Source organism: Manis pentadactyla, chromosome X, assembly GCF_030020395.1.
Source record: "Manis pentadactyla isolate mManPen7 chromosome X, mManPen7.hap1, whole genome shotgun sequence".
Classification (NCBI taxonomy): domain Eukaryota; kingdom Metazoa; phylum Chordata; class Mammalia; order Pholidota; family Manidae; genus Manis; species Manis pentadactyla.
The window spans coordinates 25,231,772-25,248,322 of record NC_080038.1 but is presented as its reverse complement, the minus strand read 5'-3'; the positions used below and the strand labels follow the sequence as shown (position 1 = coordinate 25,248,322).

At 37.7% G+C, this 16,551-nt stretch overlaps 1 protein-coding gene across 11 annotated transcripts in view; it reads left to right on the top strand.

The window, feature by feature from the left end:
- DMD (dystrophin) overlaps positions 1 to 16,551 on the top strand; it is a 2,193,636-nt gene that overhangs the window by 2,063,855 nt on the left and 113,230 nt on the right. For all 11 annotated transcript variants that reach the window (XM_036917975.2, XM_057495970.1, XM_057495969.1 and 8 more), the window contains one exon: positions 500 to 561. In XM_036917975.2, coding sequence (XP_036773870.2) covers positions 500 to 561 — 62 coding nt within the window. The remainder of the gene's footprint in view (positions 1 to 499; positions 562 to 16,551) is intronic.

Sequence of the window (16,551 nt, the reverse complement as noted above, 5' to 3'; positions counted from 1 at the left end):
AGCTGAAATGAAATACAGGTAGCATGGATATGAGATCTGCATAGGTAGAAGAAAGAGGAATGAAAAAATGTCAGGGGCAGTGAAAGAAAATGAGAAGCCAGACAGTTTATTTATTGAACTAATGTCCAGTATCTCTTTGACAGAGTTGAATAACACTTGTCATTGTCCTTTCTGAATGTTCACCATTGGAGACATGAAGAAATCGTGATTTTCCAATGATTAGTTATATAAAAAGGTCATTGTGTTATAGCAGAAGCACAACTGACTTGTGGGTGCAAAAAAGAAACAAATGCTAGTTACTAAATAATGTTCATATTGCTTCTCCTTTTCAAGGCAAAGGTAGGGGCCTCTCTGTACGATAAACATTTCTCACGAGGCAACGGAAGTCCTTTGAAGTAAAGATGCCGAATGATTCAGAAGCAAGCCATGCTTTTCTTTTTTGCCTTTTCTCTACTACCATTATAAATTCTAAAGTCTCTCTTTGTATTTTATGTTGTAGCCACGAGACCCAAACAACGTGCTGGGACCATCCCAAAATGACAGAACTCTACCAGTCTTTAGGTAAGGATATGGCCATGTTCGCTCCAGGTGAAATGACAGAGGCTTTTTAGGATGAAATAGTGTGTAGCTTGCACATCATTTGTTGTCTAAATACATCACTCAGTTGTTTAAAGGGTGACAACAGCGACATCGTTCTAGCCAGGATTGGCAATCGGTTTTCATTTTTTGGAGAGGTTCCTTAAAAGTAAGTTGTAGAATTTCATGGATTCCTGAGAATGCGGTCTACCTGAGAGGGCCAAAAGGTCTTGTAGATTTCTTTGCTACCTAAAAAGATGGAAAAAATACTCACGTGCAATTTATGGCAGTTGTTTTTCCCACCAGGAAAGAAAACTGTTTCACGTTGTTCTTACTGATTTCTTCCTTGGGAAAGCAAGACGACACTTCTGCCAAATCACGAATGTTGTGTAAAGGAGTTTTCTGCAGCCTTTCCAGTGTTCATAATTCCTAAGCCTGTCAGGTCACCAGCATGAACATTTAAATGATTTCTCTACTATGTCTTGTTTTGTGTTTGTGTGAGAGCCTGACAGTATTTTTTACCCTCATAACTTGGAATTTTTTGAACAAAGCATCCAAATAAGGGGAAAGTGTTGATCTTTTTAATGCTTGATGAGAGTCCACTCCATACGGTTTTAGATGCCCATCAGAAATCATCTGAACTGAATTTTCTCATATTGTAGCTACTTGTTATTTTTTTAATAAAAAAATACTCATATCCTCTCTACTCCTAAAAAAATTTTTTTAAGTCTGCTTTTTTGTGAATGGACATGTTTACAGACTAAGATGCATGAGTTGAACTCTTTGGATTTAAAGTTACATGACATGACAACACCCATTGGAATCAGGGTGCCTGGTGCCTAAACATAAGTTCTGTGTGTGTAGGGGGTGTGTGTGTGTGTGTGTGTGTGTGTGTGTGTGTGTGTGTGACTATTAATGCCTTTCTGTCATAGGTTCTCATTGGTTAATGAATTGTAGCTATAGAGACCTTCAGGAATGGGGTAGGAGATATTAGCCAAAAAATTGTTTCTATAAACTTTTTCTAGTCAAAAATGAAATTAGTTCCTTCTAGAAAATAGGAAAAATACAAATAAAAGGCAAGGAAAAAAAAGTCACAATTCTACTAGCCAGAGAGATCTAGTACATTTGAAGTAGTAGTATGTCATTTCAGTCTAGCATGAATGTGTGTGTACATACACACACACACTTAAAAATTTAAAGAAAATTGGGATCAGCTAATCTTCAAGTGCTACATTTTCAGCTCCTACAAATGTTTCTGGCATATAGTGCTGCACTGTTTAGACGACAGGTGGAAAACTTGAATACTCATATTTTCCAAATGAGTGAATGAAGGCGTCATCTGAGTGGGCAGTGGCTGTGCTGGGAGAGCTGGTCCTCCTAGCCCAGGGCTCTCTTTACTTGTGATTTTTCAAGAAAAACTATTAATCTGTCAAAAAGAGCTAATTTAGATCTGATTATAACCTGAGTCTAATCAGGGCCTCCTGATTATAACCCCTAGTTTACCCAGACTCACCCCACTCGTAATTATTTCTACTATAATCACAATATTCTCTAGTTGTAGTGTTTTAATTTACTTTATTTAAAAACTATTATTATAGAATTAATATTTGTTCATATGTTTTAAGTTTGAATGTATAGCCAAGCTAACAAATGAAAAAGGAAAAACATATCACCTATAACCCACCTCTTAGTTAACTACAGTTTAATAATCTAGTACGTGTCTTCAAAAATCTCTTTCTCTACATACATTTTTACAAAAGATGGATCATTCTGTTTATAATCAACTTTTTTTCACCTAAAAGTAATGTACCGTGGCCATATTTCCATTTCATTGCATTATATTCTCTACTGGCTTGCTTGTAATTACTCTGTGATGAGAAACCACGAACATGGTTGAAAAAAGCCAGTTCTGAACAATCAATAAATAGGTGTTTGCACCTTCAGTAGGAATTAAATATACTTTAAATTATCATAATTCTAAAGTTTTCTCAGTGGTTTGATTGTGGTGGTAAACTGAAAGCTGGTAACTGGCATGATTTGTGACTTTGGGCAAATCACTTGATTTGGGAAGATAATGGAATTTTACAGGTAGGTGCAGGGACCTTAGAACTCATTTATCACAAACTTTCTCTTTGATGAAATCAACTTTATTGAGATAATTTACATATAATAAAATGCAGCCATCATAAATATGTGGTCAGTCACAACCCCTTTTGAAATTCTGTTTTTTGCTCTCTTCATAAGAAATATCTCAGAAGTGAACTAAATGTTGAAATTTGTTTTTCAGCTTTCGGAATGAATATTCCCAGTGTTTTTGTCATGGTGAAACATTACTTGAGGGAAATGTTATCCAAATGGGGTCTCATCAGATAACACCTCCCATTTATTGAGAGCCTGCTGGATGTGGTGCTCACAGAACATGTCAGCAACTATTGTGTGTGGTGCATGGTATCAGCATCTGTATTTCACCAGGCAGTGCAGTCAGTGGCAGAGAAACCATTTATCAGGGCTTCACAGCTATATGGGGCTATGCTGGGATTTCCCCTAGGTCTTTTGTTAGTGTTTTCACTTACCTCATTGACTCTACTAACTCAGTAAAGTATGTCCATGTAGGTTACTAAGCACGTGCTATAAATATATGTAAAGATTGACAGTTTTACCTGTGGATAGCCAGTTGCTTGAATGGGATTTCTGGAACAAACCACTGCATTTCTAGAAATGGTACGGTAGGTTCCTAGACAGTCGGCCCTCTTCCTTTCACTGTTGCCTGGAATGATTGGTTTAGTTTGTTATACGTCTGTATCCCTGAGATAACCTTCACGATTAGGTAGCATTACTGCCCTCACCCCCAAATCAGTGTTTCAAAGTTGAAATATAAGAATGACATACTAGAAAGAAACTTTATTTCTTCTTTATTTCTGCATATTGGCTTATGTTTTTCCTTAAGAGGTGTTGTGCCCAAAGTCGCGAATCCCAGAAGACCACCAAGGAGCCAACACCGATGCAAAAGCAAAGAGCCTTTATTCGAGCTAGCTCGAGCTCAATCTCTCATCTACACCAACGCAGTGGCAAGATGCCAGAGAAAGAGAGGGAGTTTCAATACCACAAAGGTTTTATGGGGTTCTAGGGCAGTTGGTGGGGTGATGGTCGTGGCTCTGGCTGATTGGCTGGATCTAGGGGTAGTTGGTGGGGTGATAGGTCATGGCTCTGGTCAACTGGCAGGGTCTAAGGGTGGTGGGTGAGCTCCTTGCTGACTGGAGAGGAGAGAGACCAAGCTCCGATTGGGTGAAATAGGATCCAGGTCCCGATTGGCTGGGGTAGGATCCGGGTCCCAATTGGCTGAAATAGAATCTGGGAGCTTGCCCTTTCAAGAGGTATCCCTTTAGGTCCAAGTTGTTAACTCTGAGCTAGGTAAAATGGTTGGAAGCCTTCAGCTGCACTCAATTTGTGAAAGCAAAACTGGTCTGTGGTCTAGTCTATTAAATATTTTAGACCTTAGCTCCCTCTCCTAGTAGAACCTGAACCTCTTGTTGGTGGTGACATGTTGAAAATATCAAAATGTTGCTTATCCCTGCTAGGGACCCTCCACTCGAGCGTAGAAGGTACAGTGGTTCACAATATGTGTGAAATGTTATGCATTCCTAAATATGCCCACTTCTGAGGAGGTTGCCAGAATCTCCAACCAGCCTCTTCCGCATACATTTGTTACCTGCCTTGCCCCAAAAGCTTTCACATGTTTGCCTCCCTGCCCACCCAACCCCTACCTGTGGTCTGAACAGGATAATACCATAAGCCAAAAACACTTTGGAAGGACTGAAAAAGGAGCACTTGAGCACTGCCTGATGGAAAGTTGTGCTATTACTTAAAATGTTAACATTGGAAATCTCTGGTTAATAGAATAGTTACTAGTAATTTTCTTTTTTCTTATTTTTTTTCCTGATTGTCTGTAATGAATTTATGTTACTTACAATCAGATATTTAGCAAAAAAGTTACTCTTCATCAGTACTCACTGATCCATTCCTTAGTGTCCCTACCTCTATAATTTATCGACCAGTGACAACCTGTTGCAGCAAAGCAAAGTAGCCACACACACATACCCATCACACAAACATACATACACAGAATTTATGTCTTCTTTAATTGAAGTATTGTTGAAATACAATCTTATGCTGGTTTCAAATATACAACAGAGTGCTTCAACAGCTACCCATATTATTAAATCCTCACCCCCTCTAGTGCGGTTACTATCTATAAATGTAGAAAGATGATATAGAATAATTGACTATGGTCTCCATGCTGTGCTACCATCCCCGTGACCAACTTATATTGTGATTGCGAATTATTGTACCCCTTTGTCCCCCTCAACATCCCCCCTGCAAATGCCCCAGCCCCTTCTCCTGGGTAACCTCTAGTCATTTCTCAGTGTCAGAATTTATGTTTAACTACCCCAATTCCCACAGTCTTTGTCAGGTAACTATAAACACAAGGAGATCTTCTCATACATTTTAATTTCTAAATATGTCCATTCACAAAAGAGCAGATTTAAAACATTGTAGTGGTAGAGAAGACATGGCTAACTTTTTTGATTTAAAAAAATGTAAGAGAATTCATTTCAGATTATTCTCAGTAGATCTAAAATGGCTTTCTAGAGTGAACTTTCCTCAGATGCTTGTGATTCCCCCTTATTCTGAGGCTGTGTGCCAGCTCTAAAAATTCCAAGTTATGAGGGGAAAAATTGTCAGGCTTCCACACAAACCCAAAACAAGGCATAATAAAGAAATGATTTAAATGTCCACAGTGATGACCTGATAGCCATTAGGGATTTAAGCATTGGAAGGTCTCCAGAATTTTTTTTATCCAACATTAAGAGTTTGGCAAAAGCATTGTCTTGTTTTCACCAAGAAGAAATCACTAAGAGTAACTTGAAAACTGTTTTTTTTTCAATAATATTCTCTACCTCCCTCTGGTGTGATGGGTGAGTGGTATATAAAAAAACTTTCTCCTATCTATTTTTACGTGGGCCTTAGTAGCCTTCTTTTTAAAATGAGGAAACTGGACAAAAAAGAACGTTGTTTGTTTTTCTGTTACTTCGGGCTGAGGTGGGGCATGCCGTTCCCAAAACTTGCTGTGATCATAATTTTTCAAGAAGTACCTTTGGCTGAGACTGCAGACAAATGGATTTCTAACAGTTTAATCATTCCTATTTTCAAAAATGCACATTCTGGAAAACAAACAGAGAAGATCCTGACACCCATCCGTGTTTACAGTCAGAGTCAGGCAAGCTGTTATCAAGTAGGGAGGCTTTGGAGATAATTCCCACGAGACCTGCTGGGCCATCCATTTGTTGTTGTTGAGGAGGCATGTTCTTCATTGTTTCTTGGAAGTGATAATATGCTCCATTCATGAGGTGAATTTCAGGTTTCTATTAACATCTTTACAAATGTAATGGAAAGATTGTTGTTCTAATACATTATCTGGGTGATTTAAAACCTAAAGCTCTTTAAGGTTCCAAAGGCATTTACAAAATCAGTAGATGTTAGATAGTAAATGGGCTCTGGAATTTATTTTGAAATACTAATATTGATTTACACGAAGTGCTGTTATATGTTTAAAAACCTGTCATTTTCTCACAGTTTATGTCTAGGTTCTTAAAGTTCATCTCTGACATTTTAAGTCAACATTTTTAAAAAGCCCCCCCATATAATATGTGCTATTTAAAAATACTTCAAAGTATTATTTCTTAGTCTGTCCTATTGGGGTGTATTATAAAAGCAGTAAAATCTCTTTGTGATCCCCTCTGGTTCCTTTCTAAACTACAACATGAAGTGTTTACAATTAGTGATACCAGCAATACAGCAAAGGAATAGCAGTTTGCAAAGGAGACAAAGGTAAAAATAGGATAACAAGAAGAATCATTAAGCTTCAGAAGGGTAACTATTTCAAACTGTTTACTAAAATCTAGATGTGCTACATTTTACTAAAATCATTGATTTTACTAAATGATTTTACTAAAATCATATGATCTGATGTCACTTATTCCAGCTTCCTTTTCCATCATTGAAGCCCCTTTAAACACTTTTTTCTCTTGGAGCGTTGGGTCTCCTCCTTCCTTGCAGTTTTGGCCTCCTTCAGAAGGATCTACTACTTAGATCTCTTGCCCAAGTTTCGGAGCCCAGTATCTAGCCATGATGCTTATCCAAATGATGCAAAATCTTTCAGTTTTCAAAAATGTTCTCAATAAGTTCTCAGTGTTTTAGGAAATCTTAGGAATAAGTGTTCTTAAACACCCCTGTGATTTAAAAGTGTAGCTGTGGGTGGGGGGAAGGGTGTTCCTGGCCCAGGGAAAGTACCCTAAGAATCCGCTGAAACTGAAGTTAAGTCACGGGAAAGGGCAGGTTGGGAAAAAGGATTTTATTTCTTACAGGATTAGGAATCACTAGCTCAGGATCAGTAGCCAGGCCTGGCTCTATCTGTCTCCTCTAGCCAGGGCTCGCTCTCTCCTTTCCTCCTGCCCCTTCTGGGAGGAACTCCATGGGCAGGTCTTTGGTGACTGGCAAACGCCAGACCAGTTACATACCAGGAACGGAGGGGAGGACATAATGGCCGTTTTCTTTCTAACCCTTGCCCTAATCGACTGCAGGCTCTGAAACATCTATTGGTATGTAAATGGACTAAGGCCAGCAGGAGATTCTGTATATTCTGAGTAAAAACTTCCATTTACCCTATAGAAGACATTACATCAACACGTGGCCCAAGGCCTCCTATCTGTTGCCTGAGAACAGCTTCAGAATGTTAAAATGAGGGCTTAGTTTTCAGGTCTGATGGGTCTGAGGCTGATGTGATTCTTCAGCAGTGTTAGTCAAAAAGACTAGTTAAGTTAGGCTAAGAGCTTCAAGATTCATGAAAATCATTATGAATAAAGAATCGCAGCTGCCAAGACAGAGTTAAGAACACTGCTGTACAAATTCTGTACTTCTTTCCTCAGTTTGTCCAAGAGGAAGGAATATCATAGATGTTTGTTCATTTCTCCCTCCCTTTTCTTTCTACATTCCATTAAGTGTCCCCTCTCAAGGATGCATTACAATTAGGAACTGTGGTATTCTGAATGACTATGAATCCCTTTTGCATTAGGAGGTTGTCCTAATGCTTTTCTCAGCATATTTTATAAACGAAACTCTTCTCAACTAAGCTACTCAGTATTTAGTGTATTCCTTTCCTTGTCTCTTGTCTCTGCTTCCTTAAGTATTAAAACCTCTGCCTTTCAATTCCCTGCTACCATAATGCCTTGAACTGGAAAGAAATACCTAAATTCAGATTTCAGTTTGTGTGTGACCTTGGGCTAATCCTTTGCGTTCTCCCGGTTTTAGATTTCTGACTTAGCAGGTTGAGCAGTGATCTTCCACCCCTAAAAGTCTCATTTTAATTGAGCTCCTGGCTAGAGTTAGGTCTTGGTTTTGTGAATGCTTTGTCCATCTCCCCAATTTCTCTTTGTCACTGTCAGGCTAGAAGATACGAATAATAGGATCATTACCTTTATAACAATTATACTTTGATTTGCGTAACACACTTTACAGTGTGCAAAGAGTTTTCAGAAATAACTGTATTTAGTCCTTACACTGCTGTAAATTAGCTCTACAGCTGGCATATGACCTGAATTTTCCACCATTTTCAGCATCTGTCCTGCCATCCCTTTAAGTGGATTTCTCCTTTTTCTCATTTGGGAAGTAATGCTTATAAGTGGATGGGGCTTGCTTTGACTTTGTCGTACTGACATACAGGCAGAAGATAAGGAACCAAGTCCAGAGCACACATTTTATGACTCCTGGTTCGCTGCTTTCAAAGGAATATCCGGGACTACTAGCATGATTGATAAAACTGCTTTATCAGCATAATTAAGCTATAGAATCTCAAATGACGTTCTTTATTCCCTAACTGACAAAGTTAGCACTGGAGATTTATTCCGATTTGCAAAATAGAAAACATTAAGGCTGTTACAAATGTTCTGCCTTTACATCCACTGGCCAGCTTATGAAAGAAAAGAGAATCTGCTGTCTTAACATTGGTTCGGATTAATTGATTTTCCCCATTTGTAGAATAGAAATGTAATTTCAAATCACAAGTTATGGCATTTTAATGGAATATTCTTTTGTAATCGTTTTTCTTGTTCAAACAACTTGATTGAAAGCTTCTAATTGAAGAACATAAATAAATAGATATATCTGAATTGCACCTTCCAAAGCTTATTTCACAAGGAAACTCAAAAGTATTCTCTCTCAGACTTAGGTTGGTTTACAATTTAAAAGAGCTGCCAAATTGTAGTTTAGTTGATCTAAATAAAAGGAGCATGAAGGTTACACCTGCAGCTGTGAGAAAAGTGCTGGATGTGTACAAATTTATGTTGCTGGGTCTGCAGAAGACGATTTTTGCACACGAAGTAAAGGCATCTAAAAACGTGCCTGCTCTTATTCAGACATTTCCAATATTTCTTTTTTAAGCTCACAAGTCTGATTACCTCTGTACATCTCTTGGGAGCTGCAATTTTTCTGGTAAGAGATTCAGAACAGTCAGAACACTCACATAAAATAGATTTTAAAGTCCATACCCTCTACGGTAGTAATAAAATGACCTAAAAATATTCTGAAAGACTCTCTTATGACATAGTGGATGTATCATTAGCTTATTTATGAATTGGCAATTTTCTGTAAGAATGTTTCGGAGTTTGCCATTCCACAAAATCTCACTCCCTTGCGTAACTCCAGGGAAGTCCTTGTGACTGCTCATAAACGGAAGCTTCTGTAACTGGAACATACATTACCTATGAGTGTGTGTGTGTGTGAACACGTGCACACACATATATATATTTACATATTTTTATCAAATGTTTTGGTTGGAAAGTGATTGGTTTTATATTTTGCTTTCTCGTTCTGTAAAGAGGCTGTCAGTCTTAGAGTAGTGCTTCTCAGACTGATGAAGGGCAGGGTTTTTTTTTGTAATATACAGTACTGCACAGACTTTTCAGTGGTTCTACTGAAACTGACTAGTATGCACTCACATCACATGTAACTCACTGCACAGGTTCAGCAGTGCCCCACCTGGTCTTTATTCTGTTGTGTGAAGTGAGCCCATTGATCGTACATTTAGATATCATGGCAATGTTAAGTTGCTATGAAAGTTGGCTTAACACACTCCCAGTTTCTATCCTTGTGAAGGACCGTTTGTTGAGTAGCTCTTCTGGAGCACTTAATTTTTGAAAGTAAAAATGTCAACTCAAATCAGGTGACCTTGGGTGGGGGAGTAATTAATCGACACCTAATAAGAACACCTAAAAAAATGTTATTTTTGGGATTTTATATTTTGCCGTTTGAGTCAAGGCAAAGGAGGGAGATCTCTTCTTTTTTTTGCAGGCCAAAATGATAGATTCCCCCTGTTACAGGAAAGGGCCACATGTTAAATGGCAAGGCCCCTGCTGCCTAGTTTAATGCCTCCTCTACCCATCTAATTAAATATAATATATAGCATATGATATTTTCCAAATATGAGTTTGTTTTTATCCAGAATATAAAGTGCAGTGTGTGTACCCTTCACGTTATGTGATGAACTCAATGGGGAATTGATTGATTATACTGTGACTTTACTATTGTCACTTTATGAGTTTAGGTTGGGTGGTAATGTGGTGTAGTGGCAAAATCGTACATTGACTTTGAGATTGATTGGTGAGATGTGGATTTGAATTCTGGCTCTGCCATCAGTTCTCTGGGGCCAAAGACAAAGGCACTAACAATTTTGAACCCAAATTTCCTGGTTTATTAAGTAGTATGATGATACTTTCCTTTGGGAATGTTGTGGGGATTAAAGGTAATATATGTAAAAGAACAAAATATCTGACATATTAACTGCTCAAGGAATTATAATTGCCACTAGTGATGATTACAGTGATAAACTATTCATTATTATTAGTGTTATTATCATATACCATTTTCCTCCTTACCCAAAATCATTTGAGTTCCTGAGTTTAGATAGTGAGGGCCACCCACGTTTAGGTCTTCAAGTCTGACACTCAAGGAGCCACTTAATTTTTCTTAGTTTACCTTATTTAACCAAAGTACGAAGGTTTACCTGACCACAATTTATCCAAACTTATGGCAAACATACACTTTTTTTTTCTAAATGCAAGTTAGAAAACAAACTTTCTGCTGTGTTCTTTACCCTCCTACCAATTCTAAAATCATACACCTTTTGTAATAGAAAACAATACATACCATAACCTTTAACCATAAATGCAAATGACTTATTCAATACTTTCTTAATATAGTCCAGTCAGAAAATAGAAACTACTCTAGTTATTTCAGACAGAGGGAATTTAATGTAGTGTGCTGGCTACCCAATGATGGAAGAGCTAAGAAGCCAGACAGACAACAAGGAGCCTCTGCTATACCCAGGGCTAGAGGGGTAATGGCAAGAGGTGGTATCACCAGAGACCCAGAAGCCAGGGCCCTCAGATGAAGCTAACCAGTGGCCAGTTGGGAACACTGAGAGGAGGGGCTGATGGGAGGGAGCTGGAGTCAGGAAGGAGTCACAGCTCCTGCCAGAGCTTTTGCTGAAGGTGGAGACAGAAAGAGAGAAACAGCCTGCCATTTCTCCTCCTCCTGACCTCTGGTCTTCTGCCAGGGACTCCCATTGGCCAGACTTGTCGGGAAGCCCATTGGTAAGGGAGCAGGAAATGTCATTCTCTGTAATAAAGAGCAGCCCAGGAAAAGGTCAGAGCATGGATCTGAGAACCAACAAGCAAATTAATTCAAGTATAGGAGACCTCAGGGATGGTGGTGCAGCCAACCATTTACTCCAATATGCAGGGAGAAATACAAAGCCTTAAAAGCTTTCATAGGACTTCTTGAGTCTGAGGTGACTTAGATAAGGCACCGGAAGGGCACATTGGGTTCAAGGGAAACTGACCTAAAAACAAGGAAAGAGGTGTCATTAAAAAACTATCTGCACAGAAGTTTAAACACTATGAATGAGCTCCCATGCATTTGACTGTACTACTTGGCATTGTTTATAGTTGTTTATACTCAAGTCTCTCAGGACTAGCTAATGAATTTCTTTAAAGCAGGAACTGTCATCCTCGTCTTTGTTGCCAGTGCCTGGTGCATGGTATACTCCAAATAAATAAATGTTCACTGAATGAAGCACAGAGCAAGGGAGAGTGATTTTGCTGGGGAAGAAGACAAATACCACTCAAGAAGACAGAAAGATGTAGATGATGTTTTCCTAAGGCAGATTATTAAACTGGCAAAATGGAACTCTCTGGAGAGAAGGAGTTCTTTCCACAAAGTACAAGATAAAGCCTCATAGTAATAAAAATAGAGAATATCAATTAAGTTGTAGATTTTATTGGCAATTTGATGTCTTAGCAAAACCAGGCCCACTGCTATTCTGGAATTAATTTTGTCCTAAAAAGAACTACTTGATAATCATGGAGATAAGACTCTTGGAAGAAAGTGTCAATATGGATCTAGAATTTAAATAAAAAGGAAAGGAAACATTGAACACAATCTGATATGCACACAGCCTAATCTTTTCATTGGTCCCTTGACTCAGTAAACATTTAAGAGTGTGTCAAGTATTGTGAATCCTAAATGTTACAGCAAAAAGATACAGATATTAAGGAAAATAAGGCTTACTGGAGGTATAAACATTTTAATATCTTATTATTGGAACAACTAAAACATATACGTTCATTCCAGAAATTTTGAAAAATGAATTTAAGTGTAAAAAGAAAATAAAATTACCTTAAATCTCAGCATACAGGGATAATCACCATTTACATTTTAGAGGATTGCTTCCAGGGTATTTTTCCTATGCATTTTTTAATTTAGTTGTTGTTAGAGATCATATTATGTTTCTAATGTTGTAGCCTCTTTCATTCACTAAATATTATAAGTTTTCTTTCATCCTTAACAATTCTTCAGAGATGTTATTTTTTCCCAAGTTGCACTTTTTTGGAGTACCACTCTTTAAAAATAATTTCCCATTTTGCAAAACTTGGTTGCAACAAAGAAAACTCAAATTCATGTTGAATTTATGGAAATACATCTTTCAGATTCTGGAGACTTCCTACAAACAGGCTTCTGAGAAGAAAGCCAAGTGTTATGATGCCTTCTGTCCAACAAGCTGCTTATATATTACAGATGTTATAGAATAAAGTAAATGTAGTCCAAAATAGGTAATCAGTAATCAGAAAGTTGGTAAGTAAAATTTATCCTAAGATAAATATAGCTTATAAATTGAAGTGAACACTTTTCTACCACAGATATTTTAATGGATGATAATTCCTTTACCAAATATTTATAGTCTCAAGGGGACAAGGCAACTATCCTTGGAAACTTTTCACTGTAACAGGAAAATCTTTGCCCTCATAGCAAACAAGTTTAGACAGAATCTCAACCATATGATGACTTTCTGTAAGTTTTAATCTTTATAACTGATATGTAAAATTTAACTTACCTTTAACTCACCTGTCTGGAAAGAGAATGACTAGCAGAACACTTTATCTTCACAAAACATTTCTGCGTACAATTATCACCTTCTGTTTAAGGTTCTTCATTACGCTGTCAATTAAGGCTTGTAGTCTTGCTTCAGTTACATTTTTGACCATGATGCAATTTAAGAGCATGGAGCTACTAATTTTTTCCACAGTTGTTTCTAATTTTTTCACTGCTGTAAGCAAGAGTGTAAGGAACAACTTTATGCATAAAGCGTTTCCGTATTTGGTTCACGGAAGTGCAATCACCGAATGAAGGGCTTTTATGTTTTGAACTTCCTTGGTATATACTGCCTGAGGTGCTCTCAAAAGGTTGTGCCTATTTAATATATGAAAGTGCCCATCTAACTGTACCCTTGCTGGCATAGAACATCATTTTTACTTTTGCTGTTGTACTAGAGAAAATGCAACCATCTCACTGTTATTATTTGCAAATCTTTGATTACTATTAATCATGGACAATTTCTTTTAAATGTTTCCTGAGTATTTTTCCTCTTTTGTGAGTAACATAAAAGCAAAATCCATCTAGCCAAACAAAACTCTTGCATATTTTTCTGATAGTGTGCAAGCTTTTTTCATTCCATTGAAGGACTCATGATGATGGGAGACTCTTGATTGCATCACTCCAGTTTTTGCAGGATGCCTTAGCTTGCTGCTCTCCGAGCTAAATAAGCTTAATCCCTTTATCCACCCTTAGTGGACCTGTTATCCACGCATTAGGTTAGATTTTCTTATTCTCTATGCCAACTCCAGTTTCTTCACATTTTTTAGTATGTGCAGACCCTTAACCTACAGTGATTCTCTTAATAAAGGGCTCATCAGTTATGGGTGGAGGAGGAAAGTTGCTTCTTGCCCTCTTGAGTGATGGAAAGTCATCCACACCATAGGTATGGGCAGTTGACTTTTACAGTCTCCTGTGAGGCATTGATGATTTTCCCCATAAATTTGGAGTTCTTAAGAGTGTTCCAGGCCCCGTCCTGAGTAACAGGATACAAAGCAACATAAGGCATGAGTCCTGTCCTTCTCCCAGATATGCAGTGGACCTCACGATGTGATAGAAGTCCTTGCCTGTAAAAATGAAAGACCCCAGCTGTACCTGTGGCCAACGGACGGCTGTAGTTTTTCTAACTCCTTTCTGTCTTTGGAACCCAAATGACAACCATGTTATTTTCTCTTGTTGCTGATGTTACAGTTTATTAATGTTAGCATGTGCCCATTTTTTTTTCAAGGCAAATTTAAGTGTCTCAAGTTAGAATGACTGAAGGTTTAAATTCAAGCTAACAGCCCCCCACACACCACACACGCAGGGCTTATCATTACATAATATCTTTCTCCCTGTTGTGTGAGGATTCTAAAAAAGCATATGTCAGCTTCACAAAAGAACCTTACTATCTTCTTTGGAAAATAAAATTGACATAAATGAAAGAGTTAATAAATGCTGTGAGACTATATACATTACTTTGTATAATATCAAGGTCAGGTATATGATCAACTTTTTACCTTACATTGGTAAAAAGAACAATATTGATCAGAATCATTGTGGATGGCTGTTTGGAGAGTAGAACAAAACCATTATTCTAGGAAGGAATTTTATAAGACTCAGGTGAATTAAAATAGGCTCGGATACTGCATAGTAGAGTGGCATAAACAAAGGCATAATTGAAAGCCTAGCTTGTTTGAGGGTCAGTGTGAGGACATTGTTCTGTGAGAACTTTTTTTTTTTGAAGAAAAACCTAACTCAGTGCTGTTAAATTAAGGGCAAATTTTGTGTCTTAAATTATGGAATGAGAAATTTAACAGTCATTTGATTGGCAATGGGAAGACATCGTTGAATCTTCAGAAGAGAGTGATGATGAAGTCTGTGTTCTGTTCTTAGGAATAAGAGTTTTATGGGATGGTTTAAGGATGTTTAGAGAGGGGAGAGATTCTTTGTTTTGTGTTGTGGCAATTGAGATAATGTGAGTCTTTGGATAGCAGTACGGGGAAGAAAAGGGGCCGTGACTCCACAGAGTTTTCTTACTAAGGCAAAATGGCCTGAACATAGTGGCAGATTGCATAAGTTTTAAAGGAAAAAAAAATCGTTATAAGATGCTTTCTAGATTTTCAGCCTTGATGACACAGAGAATAGTGAGATCAGTGAACAAAAGCAGGAAATTGCAAATTGGACAATAGGAAGTGAGTCTGAATTTTATCGATTTGTGTACTTAGGGATTTATGTAGTTCATCTTTTTACCAAAACTTATTTTGGGCAGCTCATATAAATGTGTGAACTTCCATACCATGAACATATATTTCTCATTAATCTTCTCAAAAGCCCTGTGAAGTATGTCATTATCTCCATTGTGCAGATGAGGCTCAGAGAAAATAGGTAATTTGCTCACATAGCATGCCTGGGAATTAAATGTACTTTAAATTCCTAAACCATGATTTCACCCTGAGCTATAAACTTTTTTCCTAGGGAGTGGACAGTGGCATTGTGAGAAGGAGATATCCTGGAGGCATTTGGAAAGGGGCAGAAAAATATTTTAGAATCATCAACATGATGAAAAGATTCCTTGGATTTTTTTTTTTTAGATAATTATTTTTTATTGAAGGGTAGTTGACGCACAGTATTACATTACATTAGTTTCAAGTGTACAACACAGTGATAAAACATTTATATACATAATTCTAGGTTCCAGCTATCACCCTACCAAGCTGTTACAATATCTTGACTATATTCCTTATGCTATACATTACATCCCGGTTACTTATTTATTTTACCATTGGAAATCTGTCCTTTTTTTTTTTTTTTTTGTGAGGGCATCTCTCATATTTACTGATCAAATGGTTGTTAACGACAATAAAATTCTGTATAGGGGAGTCAATGCTCAATGCACAATCATTAATCCACCCCAAGCCTAATTTTTGTCAGTCTCCAATCTTCTGAGGCATAACAAACAAGTTCTTACATGGAGAACAAATTCTTACATAATGAATAAGTTACATAGTGAACAGTACAAGGGCAGTCATCACAGAAACTTTCGGTTTTGCTCATGCATTATGAACTATAAACAGATCAAATATGAATACTCATTTGGTTTTTATACTTGATTTATATGTGGATACCACATTTCTCTCTTTATTATTATTATTTTTAATAAAATGCTGAAGTGGTAGGTAGATACAAGATAAAGGTAGAAAACATAGTTTAGTGTTGTAAGAGAGCAAATGTAGATGATCAGGTGTGTGCCCGTAGACTATGTGTTAATCCAAGCTAGACAAGGGCAATAAAACATCCACGTATGCAGAAGATTTCTCTCAGAACGGGGGGATGAGGTTCTAAGCCTCCCCTCTGTTGATCCCCAATTTCTCACCTGATGACCCCCCTGCGACTGTGCCTGTCTTAGGTTGTTCCTCCCTTGAGGAATCTTACCCGTCTCTGGCTAACCAG